Below are 13,041 nucleotides of genomic sequence, written 5' to 3' on the forward strand. Positions count from 1 at the left end.
TTCTAATCTTTATGACTGTTCACTTTACAATCCATGTACCTTAAGTTTCTTTTAACAATTCCAGTTGTTTCTATCAACCACTTGTAACAGCCCCAGTCTGGGGTCACTTTAAAATCTCACCTTCAGGCATGTGTAAACTCTCCAGGAAACCTGCATCTCAAATCCCAAGTGGGAAGTGCCTTATGATTCTGAAGTGCTAAGATACGGGTGGGTGGTTAGTGCAGCGGGTGAGTTGCCATTTAAGACACCTGCTTCCCCTACTGGTGTGCCTGGATTAAGTTCTAACTATTCTACTTCCTGCTCATGTGCCTAGGGAAGCAGGCTTCCTGTCACCCATGCAGGAAATACAATTGGAAGTCATAGCAAGCATTGTATCTCTTTCTTAAGCAAGCAAGTAAACAAACAAATAAATCTAACATGTACATAATCTTAACAAAACTAACAAATCCTTGATTTCCAAGACTGACAATACTGATTCTTTCATGGCCTCGTGTCGGTGTATCACTATATCACTTCTTCTTAAAAAAAAAAAAAAAAGAACAATGATTTGTTAATTTGAAAAGCAGTGTGACAGAGAGGGAAGGGCAGGTTGAGCGGAATGACAAGAGAAAGTGAGCCCCTCTACCTGTTGGTTCATTCTCCAAATAGCCACAATAACCAGAGTTGGGATAAGGGCTCAAGTGCTTGGGCCATAGTCTACTGCCTTCCAGGCACATTAGCAAAAGCTGGATCAGAAGTAGAGAAGCTGGGACTTGAACCTGGCTTAATTCACTGTGCTACACAGCCGGGCCCTGGTGGATTATTTCATTGTCTTAAAAAATATTACTATTATTGTCTTCATTTCTTAAAAAGATTTATTTATTTATTTATTTTATTTTATTGGAAAGTCAGATTTACAGACAGAAAGATTTTCCATCTGCTGGCTCACTCCCCAAGTGGCTGCAATGGCCAGAGCAATCTGAAGCCAGGAGTCAGGAATCATTCCCGGGTCTTCCACACGGGTGCAGGGTCCCAAGACTTTGGGCCATCCTATACTGTTTCCCAGGCCATAAGCAGGGAGCTGAATGGAAAGTGGAGCAGTCAGGACACGAACCGGCACCCACAGGGGATCCTGGTGCTGCAAGGTGAGGATCTAGCCACTAGGCCACAGCGCTAGGCCTTCACCAATTCAGTGAAATCAAAATACATAAACCATATTCATAAGCAATTCAAAAGTTTGAGACTTTTAAAATTTAAATTATTTTAAAAGATGTATTTATTTATTGAAGGGTAGAGTTACACAGAGAGAAGACAGATCTTTCATCTGCTGTACACTTCCATTAACGGGGGCTGGCACGATGATTCAGTCTAATCCTCAGGCTACAAGCGCCAATGATCCCATTTGGGTGTCGGTTCACGTCCCAGCTGTTCCATTTCCCATCCAGCTCCCCGCTTGAGGTTTGGGAAAGCAGTGGAGGCTGGCCTAGAAGAAGCTACTGGTTCCTGGCTTCGGATCGAGCTCAGATCTAGCTATTACGACCATGTGAGGAGTCAATCAGCAGGCTCAGTCTGACCAATAAAACCAAATAAATCTTTAAAAAAGAAAAAAGGCTCCAATGGCCAGATCAGAGCCGGTACAAATCAGGAGCTTCTTCCAGGTCTTCCACGTTGGTACAGAGATGCAAGGATCTCAGCCATCCTCTGCTGTTTTCTGAGGCACATTAACAAGGAGCTGGAGGGCCCGGTGCCTTGGCCTAGCAGCTGAGGTACTCACCTTGAACACACCAAGATCCCAAATGGGCACCAGTTCTAATCCCAGAGGATCTACTTCCATCCAGCTCCCTGCATGTGGCCTGGGAAAGAAGTCGAGGATGGCCCAAAGCCTTGGGAACTTGTACCCGTGTGGGGGACCTGGAGGAGGTTCCCGGCTCTGGATGGGTGCAGCATTGGCAGTTGCAGTCACTTGGGGAGTGAATCATCGGACGGAAGATCTTCCTCTCTGTCTCTCCTCCTAACTGTGCATCTGCCTTTCCAATAAAAATAAATAAATCTTAAAACAAACAAACAAACAAAAAACCTGGAATGGAAATGGAGCAGCCAGAACTTGAACTGGTGTTTGTTTTGGATGCTGGCACTGGCCCCAAGCTGTGGGTCAGGGTCATGTACGGCTCCCTGTGTGAATTACAACTGTGAAGGGATGGCTTTACCTCTTGTTATGGATTTTAAAAACTAAAACCCTTTTCTTTCTTCCCAACTGTAAGTACTACAATGAGGTAAGTTTCCATATAATACTCTCAAAGAAGGCTATTTTTAATATTCTATTTTACGTTATTTCATAGTACAAATTAGGCACATTCCACATCTTGAAAGGAACGTTCCTTGATGAGGCTCTTTCAAAGCTAACTTATTAGAACATGTTCTTAAAAACAGCAAGCAACCGTAAAAGCCAGGGTAGGCATCTGACAAAGTGGTTAGGATACTGCTTGGAGATCCACATGCCATATGGGAGTGCCTGGGCTCAAGACTGGGCTTTGCTTCCATGCTAGCTTCCTGTTCACGCACATCATGGCAGACAGAGCAGGCAGAGGCTTCAGAATTTGGACCTCTGCCAATCACATAGATTGAGTTTTTGGCTCCTGGCTTTGGCCCGGTCCAATCCTATCGAATGCAGGTACTTTTATTATTATTATAATTACTACTACAAAGTCAGATACAGAGAGGAGGAGAGACAGAGAGGAAGATCTTCCCTCCGATGATTCACTCCCCAAGTGAGCGCAACGGCCGATGCTATGCCGATTCAGAGCCAGAAGCAAGGAACTTCCTCCACGTCTCCCACACTGGTGCAGGATCACAAGGTTTTGGGCCATCCTCGACTTCTTTCTCAGGTCACAAGCAGGGAGCTGGATGGGAAGTGGAGCTGGCAGAATTAGAACCCGCACCTATATGGGATTGCGGCACATGCAAGGTGAGGACTTTAGCTGCTAGGCCACGCCGCTGGGCCCAAATGCAGGTATTTTTGAAATAAATCAGCACTTCAGTCTTTTTCAAATAATATGAAACCAGAAAAAAGCTTTGAAAAAGAAAAATATTAGAAGAGTAACTTTAATACTTCATTGGCTAAGACAAACCTCTGCTTCAGAATTGAATTTAAATGATAATGAACAAAAAAATTGTTAAAAAAATTTTTTTAAAAATATTTCATCTTTTAAAACAGAAAAAGGAAAACTTATCAATTGGCATCACACTCTAACAGCCTCTTAAGTGACCATTTTTTTCTGGTTCTATGACTTGACTGTGTAGCAGGAGGCATTGTGTTTCCAATGGACTTTTCAGCACATTTATAAGGTGGTTATTAATATCTCTACATTTTGTACAGAGGCAAGATATAGAAAAGCAATAGAAACCGGAAACTTACTATGACCACCTAAAAGTTTAAACCAACACTAACAGTAACAGAGTTCCTCTTTCCCACAGGGAGTCTATCTCCTCTACTCTGTATACCGCCCCCGGCAAGGCTGAGCTGGTACCTTGTACTTCTGTCTCAGTTCCTCTGTGTCTTCCTTCTCTACTTCTAGGACACGCCGTCGCTCAGTAGCATCTTCGGCATAATCAAGCTGGACAAAAAATGCTATGGTTAGTCTTCATTCTTAAAGCATCCAAAATCAGTTACCAGAAAAGTCACTGCAAAACCACAGTATCGCTTGGAAACAAAGAAACAATAAAAACAGTTTTGCTCAGCTACTTCTTGTTTTATTATCACTTGCAGAGAAAATAGCACACAAAATAGTTCATTCCTCTATACTGGCAGTTCGTTATAGGCCATCTGTTGATGATAACAGATTTCAACATTCACGGCCAAAAAAACTGATAATAAATGGAGAAAGTATTTAGGGCATAAAATGTAGGTATCACAGATGATTCCCACATACACTGTTTAATGGCAAACCTTTAACCACAGCAAATATTTTAACACTGCCGATTGAAACCAGCACCAGTGAAACCAAGACATTATCCATAGCCCATATGCCTTAAAGGCAGCAATAATTGAGAATTTTCTGTATACTCTTAACTATCCAAGGAAAAACATTCAAGCCTCATGTGATCTGATAAATATTCCCGCATTTAATTTTCTTGCACTGACTTATCAATTTGGAATTAGTATTAATTTTTAATATCCTACAAAATAGACAAATGAGATCGACCTACCTCCATTTCCATACGACCCATGCCCATGACATCATACTTGACGACAATCGGGATGGGATCTGTCCTCCCTGTAACAGGAACACAGACAGAATCAAGGTAAATGCAAAGCCAACCCAACACCTCACTTTACACATGGGTTTGGGTGGTTAGAGATCTTGCCTTGGAGTGCAGAGACCAGAAAGCTACAGTGAACCAAACACAAGCCATTCTCACAGCTTACACCAGAACCTTATGTTTATAGTTAAAACCCAACTGATCACATTCTTTGACCTTCCATTTGGGGATAATTGCAGATTATTACAGCAAAGCTAAGTAAATAAATAATGCAAAGCACTTCTAAACAATGGAACCATGAGGTTTACAAACAAAAACTTTAGAAGTTTTTTCTTATAAAAAAAATTCCCCAATTAACTTCCCAGCACGAATTACTTTGTTCTCTGACAACCTCCCATATATACTTTAAAAATTGGTAATAAATCTCAACTGATTTGTTTAAATAGAAAAACATTTTCAAACATGATGCAGTAAAATTGTAAATTACAACTCCAAGTACTTAGTTTTTTTTGGGGGGGGGGAGGGAGTGTTTTCAAAAGCTGTTTACAATTAAATGGGGCTGTGAAAATTTTACATAGAAAGCAACAGTTAAGTGCCCTCAGGGACAAAGGATACTCTGAAGTCCCATTCCTGGAGTGGCTGCCTTAAATGGTAAGCTGTGAAAAGGACTAGTTGCGAAGAAAATTGACTTTGAACTATTGATCTATGCTGGAGATTTTTTAAATAAATGTATATTTAATCCACTCATAACCAGCCAAACAAAGCAAAATGGGGCAGACAAGCACTTTACTACCACAGCTGTTTTACATCACAACGGGCGCTGTTTATTGTGATGTAAGCCCACTGAAAAGAGGACTTACCTTATCCGTTGTACACCTTTAGTGAAAAAACACAATGTTTACTTCCCTCAACATTTCACTCAGGCTGGTATAAACAACTGCTTTTGTTTTTATTGTTGTTATAATACACACACATATATATTATACCTTTGGGCTAAAAATTGATTTTTCTTTGTCAAGCTAAATTTGAAGTTAAAAAAAATTTTTTTTAAATCAAATGTCATAATCATGATAGTTTTAGTCCCATGGAAGAATGAAGAGAGCAGCAACCACTGCATCCATAGTTGCTCTTCATTTGTTGGGATTAAGGTTTTGCTTTTAAAATACAATGAAAAATTCCAAAGTTTACCTTATCACCAACATCTCATTGCCTTTTTGAACAATAGAAATAACTGGAAATTATTATCCAGACACACACACACAAAAAACCTGTTTAAGTAAAAAAGAACATCTTATGTTAGAAAAAAATAACCCCAACAATACAGCCTTCTTTTAATACTATCAAAGACTGCCTGTGAAACAAAATGAAAACGCATTACTATCTTATGCCCAATGGTATAATAAATAAGCAGTGACTGCAATCTTTAGCAAAAGGACCAAATTAAAGACAGGTTATAAAAATGACTTCCTAGGTGCAGTATCACTTTCATAACGTCTCAGTCAGGGATTTACTGGTAAAAACAAATGGTCCAATGAAAATTCAGACACATCAAAAGAATTTATTTTGGTTCTTTTTTGGATCTGCCAGAATTTGTTTTACAAGAATCAATAAAGTTTTGGCACAAATTCATTACCTCTGTAAACCCCTGTTTGTAAACTCTGTATTAGTACTTTTGCCTTCTAAGGCAGTCAAAGTTTGTTTCAACTTATTTATAATAAATTGCAGTAGCAAGTGCTAGTGCCCATAACATTGAAGGGGGGAAATCAAGTTTTGACAATATTAGAATTTAATGGTGTAACTGATTTTTTTTTTGGCAATTCTAACACAAACAGAAACATCCCTTCTTAACATTACCTTTAATGAACAAGGATCAGACAAGTTGCATAAGGAAAGGAAAGGAAAATGAAAAAGACCAAGCAGAAGGATGAAGGCTACGACAGAGAAAGGAAGCCTAACATATTGGTGCACTGATGACAAAAGGAGTAATTCAGTCTGAAAATTTAAAATTACCACTGCTAAGTTTACCATCACCACAACAAGTCCAGGATCATAATGCTGTAAAAAAGAAACACCATTTGTTAGGCAGCAACCGTCAGGGTGGGAAACAGGCCTTCTAACAGGCAGACAGGATGGGGTCAAGTAACAATTGGGCTTTGTCCCTCCCCCAACTGCAGCTGAGGACAGAGGAAGGACATTGTGCCACAGCAGCTGTTTTCAAACTGGTCATCACCAGGCTGTGAAATTGTTGTACTGCTACTTGAGAACAGGAGTAAACTTCTCTTCCATAATGCAAGGGTGGTTGTGGGTGTAAATTAGTATAAAGGGGGAGAACCAGCTGTAACTTCCAATCTTTCATTAAACCTTCTTCTCAATAAGTCAGTACTCAGGGTCAAGGTGGGATTTTCCGTCAAATCACCTCAAAGACACAAGCAGATCAACTCGACAGAGAACAAGTCGTTTGCTTCATTAAAAATAATTACGGGAAAGAACTTAAGATCTCCAAAAGAGTAATATTTAAGAGGCTTTGGAAATAACCTTAAAGCATCAGTGCCTATACTTTGTACATTTGAGTTCTGTCACGAATGCAGAAAGCGCTATGTGGACCTCCTCACAATTTTGTTTCTGTTAATGAAAAGGTTCCAGGCCCAAGAGCATCTATCCTGATACACACAACGAAGTCAACTTTTCAAGGAGTACTCCAGAGAAAAGGCCATTTACAATGAGGCATTCAAGAGTTAATTCACAGAAAATAAACAGTGACATTTCTGCCTGGGCTAAGTAATGGTATCTTAACTTTATTAATCAAACCACAAAAAAAGGACAAAAATCCAAGTGGGTAAAGATATCAAACAATACATAGGAGAGGTTACATTAAAAGAAAAAAAAATCCCCTTAATCTATTCATTTGCTCTGGATAATAAATCTTACCGTACACAGGAACAATGTGATGACTTTTTTTCTTTAAAATATTTATTTTATTTTTACTGGAAAGTCAGATATAGAGAGGAGGACAGACAGAAAGATCTTCCGTCCAAGTGAGTGCAAGGCAGGTGCTATGCCGATCCAAAGCCAGGAGCCAGGAACTTCTTCTAGGTTTCCCACATGGGTGCAGAGTCCCAAGGACTTTGGGCCGTCCTCCACTGCTTTCCCAGGCCACAAGCAGGGAGCTGGATGGGAAGTGGAGCTGCCAGGGATCAGAATTGGCACCCATATGTGATCCCGGCACATGCAAGGTGAGGACTTTAGCCGCTAGGCCACGCCGCTGGGCCCAATGTGATGACTTTTAATAAAGCAAACAGCAACAGATTGTCAGCTAATATAAGCAAGTTTTCTCCAAAAAACTCAACTTCTTTTAAAAATATAAAATGAGCTAAATCCAAGTACCTTACTTCTTGATTTATTTTAAGGAAGGAAAAGTACTATTTAAAATCTGCTTAATTACTAAGAGCATTTTAAAGAAAAATTTATTTATTTTTACTGCAAAGTCAGATAGAGAGGAGGAGAGTCAGAGAGGAAGATCTTCTATCCAATGATTCACTCCCCAAGTAACTGCCAACAGCCGGAGCTGTGCTGCAGCCAGGAGCCTCTTCCAGGTCTCCCATGTGGGTGCAGGACCCCAAGGCTTTGGGTTGTCCTTGATGCCCACCCCCCAACTCCCAGGCCACAAGCAGGGAGCCGGATGGGAAGCTGGGTGGCCAGGATTAGAACCAGCACCCATAAGGGATCCTGACGCGTTGAAAGTTCAAAGGGAGGACTTTTGCCACTAGGCAATGTCGCAGGGGCCCTAAGATCATTTGTTATTTAAATTCACTCCAAAGGAGGTACCTTTTACCAGAGCACTACTCTCCTTAAAAAAAAAAAAAAAATCTTCCTGGGGTCAACATCGTGACTTAACAGGTTAATCTTCCCCTGCAGATGCCAGAACCACTTGTGGGGCCCATTCAAGTCCCAGATGCTCCACTTGTGATCCAGCTCCTGGCTTGGCTGGTGGCTTGGAAAAGCAGTGGAAGATAACCCAGGTCCTTGTGCCCCAGCACTCATGTAGGAGATCTGGATGAAGTTCTTGGCTCCTAGCTTTGGATCAGCTCACTCCTGGCCATTGCAGTAATTTGGGGAGGTGAACTAGCAGATGGAAGATATTTCTCTTTGTAAATCTGCCTTTCAAATAAAAATAATTAATCTTAGGAGAAAAAAAGGTCTTTCTTCACAAAATATAAACACAGTCAGTGGCTGTATCAGGCCAAATGGAGAAGAGAAAGAAGAAAGAATACACATCAAATCGACAATGTGCCATATTGGTGGAAAACGCTGATATTTGTATTTTCTAAATCAAAATCTTAAATGATATTCTACTAATCAATTTGAACTTTACTGTATTTTAAAAGATAGTTTTCTTTCTATACTGAAAGACATTTCTAACTGCTTTTACAAGGGCAACTCTTACCTCCCACCTTCAAACACATATGGGCCACAGCCCAAGGGCTTGGCACCTGCATCTGCATGAAGACCTGGAAGAGGCTCCTGGCTTCGAATAGCTTGGCTCTGGCCTCTCCTCAGTGGCCATTTGGAAACTGAAGGCAGATGAAAAATCTTTCTCTCGCTCTCCTTCTCTGTGAATCTGTCTTCCCAGTTAAAAAAAAAAAATCTGGGCCCAGCATGGTGACCTAGCAGCTGAAGGCCTTGCCTTGAACGCACTTGGATCCCATATGCGCTCTGAATCTAATCTCAGCAGCCCCTCTTCCCATTCAGCTCCCTGATTGTAGTCTGGGAAAGCAGATGAGGACGGCCCAAAGCCTTGGGACCCTGCACCTGCATGGGAGACCTGGAGGAAGTTCTTGGCTCCTGCACAGCTCTGGCCATTGCGGTCACTTGAGGAGTGAATCATTGGACAGAAGATCTTCCTCTGTCTCTCCTCCTCTCTGTATACCTGACTTTGCAATAAAAAGAAATAAATCTTAAAAAAAATTGAAATGCTCTTACATAAATACATATTTTCCTAATGTGAAGGTATATGACTTATAACTGAAGAGACAAAAGGTCAAATATGTAAGTCCATTGAACACTTACAGCCATCCAACTCAGAAGGAGCTTTCCACAACACGTTTTGTTCAATGTTAAGGATATATCAGCTTACAAAATGACTCAAATACTGCACTGCAGAGAAAAACTTCTTTTATTTAGAAAAAAGTGAATTATGAGGCCAGTGTTGTGGTGTAGCCTCTTCAGTCACTGTCTGTGATGCTAGCATACCACACAGCCACCTGTTTAGTACTCCACTGGCAAACTAGCTCTCTGCTCATGGCTTGGGAAAGCAGTGGAAGGAAGATGACACAAGTACTTGGGCCCCTGCCACCTATTTGGGAGATCCATCAGTTCCCGGCTCCTGGGGTCAGCCTGGAACAGTCTGTGCTGTTGCAACCAACTCTCCCTATAACTCTGACTTTAAAACAAGTAAATAAAAGTTGGAAGAAAACTTCTAGCAAGCTGCTAGATGATGGGTGCCCTCCATCCCCTGTCAGTTTTACTCAGATACATGTTGAAAACACTAGTGGCTAAAGTCCTCACTTTGCATGTACTGGCATCCCAAGAGGGTGCTGGGGCATGTCCCAGCTGCTCCACTTTCCATCTAGCTCCCTGCTTGTGGTCTGGGAAAGCAATGGAGCATGGCCCAAAGCCTTGGGACTCTGCACCCATGTGGGAGACCTGGAAGAAGTTCCTGGCTCCTGGCTTTGGACTGGCTCAGGTCTGGCCGTTGCAGCCAATGGGGAGTGAACCAACGGATCTTTCTCTGTCTCTCCTTCTCTGTAAATCTTTCCAATACAAACAAATAAGTCTTTCAAATGAAAGGAGCTGGCAATGTGGCAGAACAGGTAAAGCAGGTGCCTGCAATGTTGCCACCCAATATGGATGCTGGTCCAATACCTGGCTAGCTCTAATTTAGATCCAGCTCTCTATTAATGTGACTGGGAAAGCAGCAGGAAATGACCAAAGGGTCTGGGCCCAGGAGTTCTCTTTCTTTCTAGTTGTTATACACATTCTGTGTGACTTTCAAATAAACAAACATATTTTCTAAGTCCCATGCTCCATGAATTATCTCTAATTAGGTAAAATAATCTTATGAACTTCAGGTATAAAACAGGGACAAAACAAAACATTTGCAGTGCTAATATATAATCAGTTCAAAAAACTTAAAAATGTATAAATTCATTTTAAAGATTGAAAGTATACAAAGTCAAAAAATTCACTTACATAAGACCTAAACTAATAAATGCCAAAGAATCCGCCCTGACATTTTTGAAAACCATCTCTTTCTTACTTAAAGCAACCCACATATGTCATGTCAAGAGTAAGACAAGGCATGGCATAATAGATTAAGCCTCTGTCTGTAATGGCAGCATCCCATATGAATGCCAGTTTCTGTCCTGGATTCTCCACTTCTATCCAGCTCCCTGCTAATAATACTACTAGGAAAGCAACATAAGATAGTTCAAACTTGGGGGCCCTGTACACACGTAGATCCACAGGAAGCCTCTAGTGCACCTCCAACTACTGCAGAGATTTGGGGAGTGAACCAGTAGATTGGAAGATCTCTGGGTATCTCTCCTCTCTGTTTCTATAATTCTGCCTTTAAAATAAAAACAATAAGTCTTAAAAAAAAAAATGACAACCCAAGAGGGAGGGTATCTGGCACACTTGTTTGCCTTGGATGCTCACACAGAATGTCACACAGAGTGCCTATTTCAAGCCCTGGCTCTTCTGATTTCAGCTTCCTGCTAACGCATACACTGAAAGGAACGAGTGAATGGTTCAAGTACTTAGCTTCCTGTCACCCATAAGGGAATTTTGGATAGAATTGTTAGCTCCTGACTGTAGCCTGGACAAGTCTTTAGCACTGCAGGAATCTGGGAAGCCAACTAACAAGCTGGGAGTTATCTTTTGTCTTTTGAATTTTTTTTTAATTTAAAAAGATGATGGGGCCCGGCACAGTGGCGCAAGTGGTTAAAGGTCCTCGCCTTGCACGCCTGGGATCCCATATGGGCGCCGGTTCTAATCCCGGCAGCCCCGCTTCCCTTCCAGCTCCCTGCCTGTGGCCTGGGAAAGCAGTCGAGGATGGCCCAAAGCTTTGGGACCCTGCACCCGCGTGGGAGACCCAGAAGAGGCTCCTGGCTTCGGATTGGCATAGTATCGGCCCGTTGCGCTCTCTTGGGGAGTGAATCATCGGATGGAAGATCCTCCTCTCTGTCTCTCCTCTCTGTATATCTGCCTTTCCAATGAAAAAACAATAAAAATAAATCTTTAAAAAGATGATGGACCTTGCACGCACCGGGATCCCACAGGGGCACCAATTTGTGTCTCAGCTGCTCAACTTCCCATCCAGCCCCCTGCTTGTGGCCTGGGAAAGCAGTAGAAGATGGCCCAAAGCCTTGGAAACCTGTATGGTAGAGCTGGAAGAAGCTCCAGGTTCCTGGTTTCAGACGGGCTCAGCTCTGGCTATTGCAGCCATTTAATAAGTAAACCAGCAAACAGATCTGTCTCTATCTCTTCTCTGTAATTCTGACTATCCAATAAAAATAAACCTTAAAAAACAGTTTATGACAAAAGTAGGAAAGTGACTCTGCTTTACAAAAGTCCTGTTAGTGTATTTAAAAATCATTTCCTTTCTTAGAATACTGACTACATGGAACTTTCAGAAACAATTTAAAAAATGGTATATTTCCAAAGGTTTAACTTTCAAAATAACTAATTTTGGCATCAGATAATTTTCTGGGGTGGGTATCTGGCCTAGTAGTTAAGAAGTCCATGTGCTGTATCAGCCTGCCCCTGGTTCAGTTCCTGGCTCCAGCTCCTAATAAGGCAGACCTGGGAGGCAGCCGTGGTGTGATGGCTCAGGTAAATGGGTTCTGCCACTTCTGAGAGACCCAGATAGATAACTGAATGCTTTCTTTTTTCTTTTTAAAGATTTTATTTATTTTTATTGGAAAGTCAGATATACAGAGAGGAGGAGAGACAGAGAAGAAGATGGTTCACTCTTCAAGTGACTGCAATGGCTAGAGCTGAGCCAATCCAAAGCCAGGAGCCAGGAGCTCTTCTGGGTTTCGCACGTGGGTGCAGGGTCCAAAGTCTTGGGCCATCCTTTACTGTTGTCCCAGGAAACAAGCAGGGAGCTGGACGGGAAGCAGGGCCGTGAGGATTAGAACCGGCGACCATATGGGATCCCGGTGTGTGCAAGGCAAGGACTTTAACCACTATGTTATCGTGCCAGGCCCGATAACTGAATGCTTTCTTAGAGTTGTGGTCTCTTCCTACTGCTTCAGCTTTCTATAATTCCACTGAGAACATTTTACTATTCCAGTATCACTACAAGCCAGAAAGAATTCCCAGCTTTCCCAAAACTGTTCTTACTTTGCTTTACACAGTAACCTCTATTTTTTTTTTTTAACATTTATTTATCTTTTCTAAAGGTAGGTACAGAAATAAGGAAAGGTAAATCTTCCATTAACTAGTGCACTCCCCACACGGTCAGCAATAGCTAGTTATGCCACCCTGAAGTCAGGAGCCAGAAGCCTTACTGGGTCTTGCATGAGTTGAGTTTAGCAGGAATCCAATAATCTGGGCCATTGTTTTCCCAGACGTATCAGCAGGGACCTAGATAGAAGATGGAATAGCTGGGACTCAATTTGTACTTATATGGGATGCCAGTATCCATGAGATAGCAATCTAACTGACAGTGGCTTAATTTGCTATGGCACCGTGCCAGTCCTTCTCGCTCCCAGTTTTATTGTTTCCCCCAGTGCCTCCAAT

At 41.8% G+C, this 13,041-nt stretch overlaps 1 protein-coding gene across 3 annotated transcripts in view; it reads right to left on the reverse strand.

Annotated features, from left to right (window-relative positions):
- GPATCH8 (G-patch domain containing 8) overlaps positions 1-13,041 on the reverse strand; it is a 75,926-nt gene that overhangs the window by 24,821 nt on the left and 38,064 nt on the right. For 2 of the 3 annotated variants that reach the window (XM_040989215.1, XM_040989217.1), the window contains 2 exons: positions 4,186-4,253; positions 3,507-3,593 (listed from right to left, as the gene is read on the reverse strand). In XM_040989215.1, coding sequence (XP_040845149.1) covers positions 3,507-3,593; positions 4,186-4,253 — 155 coding nt within the window. Of the gene's footprint in view, positions 1-3,506; positions 3,594-4,185; positions 4,254-6,249; positions 6,295-13,041 lie in introns of all 3 variants that reach the window. The other variant, XM_040989216.1, reaches the window with a different exon arrangement.

This window comes from Ochotona curzoniae, unplaced genomic scaffold (genome assembly GCF_017591425.1).
Source record: "Ochotona curzoniae isolate NIBS_2020 unplaced genomic scaffold, NIBS_Ocur_1.0 contig_520, whole genome shotgun sequence".
NCBI classification, from domain to species: domain Eukaryota; kingdom Metazoa; phylum Chordata; class Mammalia; order Lagomorpha; family Ochotonidae; genus Ochotona; species Ochotona curzoniae.